General features: G+C 51.4%; 1 protein-coding gene across 1 annotated transcript; it reads right to left on the reverse strand.

Moving 5' to 3' along the window:
- Positions 1-406: 406 nt before the first annotated feature.
- Positions 407-1,342, reverse strand: LOC148591253 (olfactory receptor 14C36-like). The gene has a single exon (XM_088537928.1). The coding sequence runs from the start codon at positions 1,340-1,342 to the stop codon at positions 407-409; it is 936 nt and encodes a 311-aa protein (XP_088394054.1).
- Between the last annotated feature and the right edge of the window lie 606 nt (positions 1,343-1,948).

Raw genomic sequence — 1,948 nt, forward strand, 5'->3', positions numbered from 1 at the left:
CAGGAGCACTGAGCACTCACAATTGAGAACTGAATCCAGTCCTTATTCCCTAACATATACCCCCAGGAGATCATTGCCTTGGGCCCATGAAGAGCCCCAGAAAAGTAACAAGCATCTCTCAGGCTGAAAGTCATGGAGCAAATTCTTGGCACCAGCTTTGGAAGAAGAGCCCAATCCACAAGATGCACTGAAAACAAACCCTTTAATTAGGGGAATGACAGCTCTGACACAATGATAGACACATTTATAGAAGACCTCTGGATCAGAAAGACATGGTTAACACCTCTGCAGAAGTGGGATGAATTCAGAAACTTGTTCACAAACCTCATTATTAAAGCAAGAATGCTGAAATCACAGGAGTTGTCTGAGAGAAATTAGATATCATTTCAGTAGAAGGATGGGCAGTTTATTGCTGCTGAAATATTACCAATTGAATCATTTTTTTCAGTGCATCCCTGAGTTCCTTGTTCCTCATGCTGTAGATGAGGGGGTTCAGTGCTGGAGGCACCACCGAGTACAGAACAGCTACAACCAGATCCAGAGCTGGGGTGGAAATGGAGGGAGGCTTCAGATAGGCAAACATTGCCGTGCTGACAACCATACAGACCACGACCAGGTGCGGGAGGCACATGGAAAAGGCTTTGTGACGGCCTTGCTCTGACGGGATCCTCAGCACAGCTCTGAAGATCTGCACATAGGACACCACAATGAAAACAAAACACCCAAACGCTAAACAAAGACTAACTACAATTAGCCCAACTTCCCTGAGGTAGGAGTGTGAGCAGGAGAGCTTGAGGATCTGGGGGATCTCACAGAAGAACTGCTCTACCACATTGCCTTGGCAGAGGGGTAGGGAAAATGTGTTCCCAGTGTGCAGGAGAGCATAGAGAAAGCCACTGGCCCAGGCAGCTGCTGCCATTCTGACACAAGCTCTGCTGCCCAGGAGGGTCCCATAGTGCAGGGGTCTGCAGATGGCAACGTAGCGGTCATAGGCCATGACTGTGAGGAGAGAAAACTCAGCTGAAATGAAAAAGTTAAAAGTTAAGACTTGTGCAGCACATTCCAAATAGGAAATGGCCCTGGTGTCCCAGAAGGAATTGGCCATGGATTTGGGGACAGTCGTGGAGATGGAGGCGACATCAAGGACGGAGAGGTTGAGGAGGAAGAAGTACATGGGGGTGTGGAGGTGGTGGTCGCAGGCTACGGCTGTGATGATGAGGCCGTTGGCCAGGAGGGCAGCCAGGTAGATGGCCAGGAAGAGCCAGAAGTGCAAGAGCTGCAGCTCCCGCGTGCCTGCGAATGGCAGGAGGAGGAACTCATTGAGGGAGCTGCTGTTGGACATTTGTTCCTTTGCAGCATAGGGGCAATATCTGAGGAAGAAAAGACATGGACAAGTTAGAGAAAACTTCTCTGAGCAAAACTTTCTCATATCCTTGCCCAAACACACACTCATTGCCTCCCCACCCCATTTTAGCAGGACCATCCTTGAGCTCTATGGCTTCAGCTCTTGGCCTTGATGCTGGGGGAGCAGAGCTGGCCTCTCCATGTGCTTTGGTCCCAATTGCCCTGTGCTCTCACCTTAGAGGTGTAGGACGCTTGCGCTCATGTTACCCCTCAATTAAATGACACCATGGGGAGCAGAGGATTCCTTTACATCATGTCCACCAGCACTCTTTTGGAGGGGATGTCAGGCAGGTTTCCGCCCTCCCCTTGGAGCCAGCAACACCCTGGGCTCCTGCCAGCTGCCAACATCCACCTCCCTGCAGCAATTCTGTGAGCTCAGATTCCAGGAGGCTTTTCCGTGGGGCACCCAGACAGCACCTGCTGTAACGGGGGAGCTGAGCTCTTCCAGAGGGCAGCTTGCAGCCCAGACGGGCACCCAGGGAGATGGCAGGATGTCCTGAGGATGGGGTGTCCTGACGAGAGAGGTGACTGGTTCCAAGCTCCT

This window comes from Tinamus guttatus, unplaced genomic scaffold, assembly GCF_059628265.1.
Source record: "Tinamus guttatus ecotype Peru unplaced genomic scaffold, ASM5962826v1 Tinamus_guttatus_pri_ptg000899l, whole genome shotgun sequence".
Lineage (NCBI taxonomy): Eukaryota > Metazoa > Chordata > Aves > Tinamiformes > Tinamidae > Tinamus > Tinamus guttatus.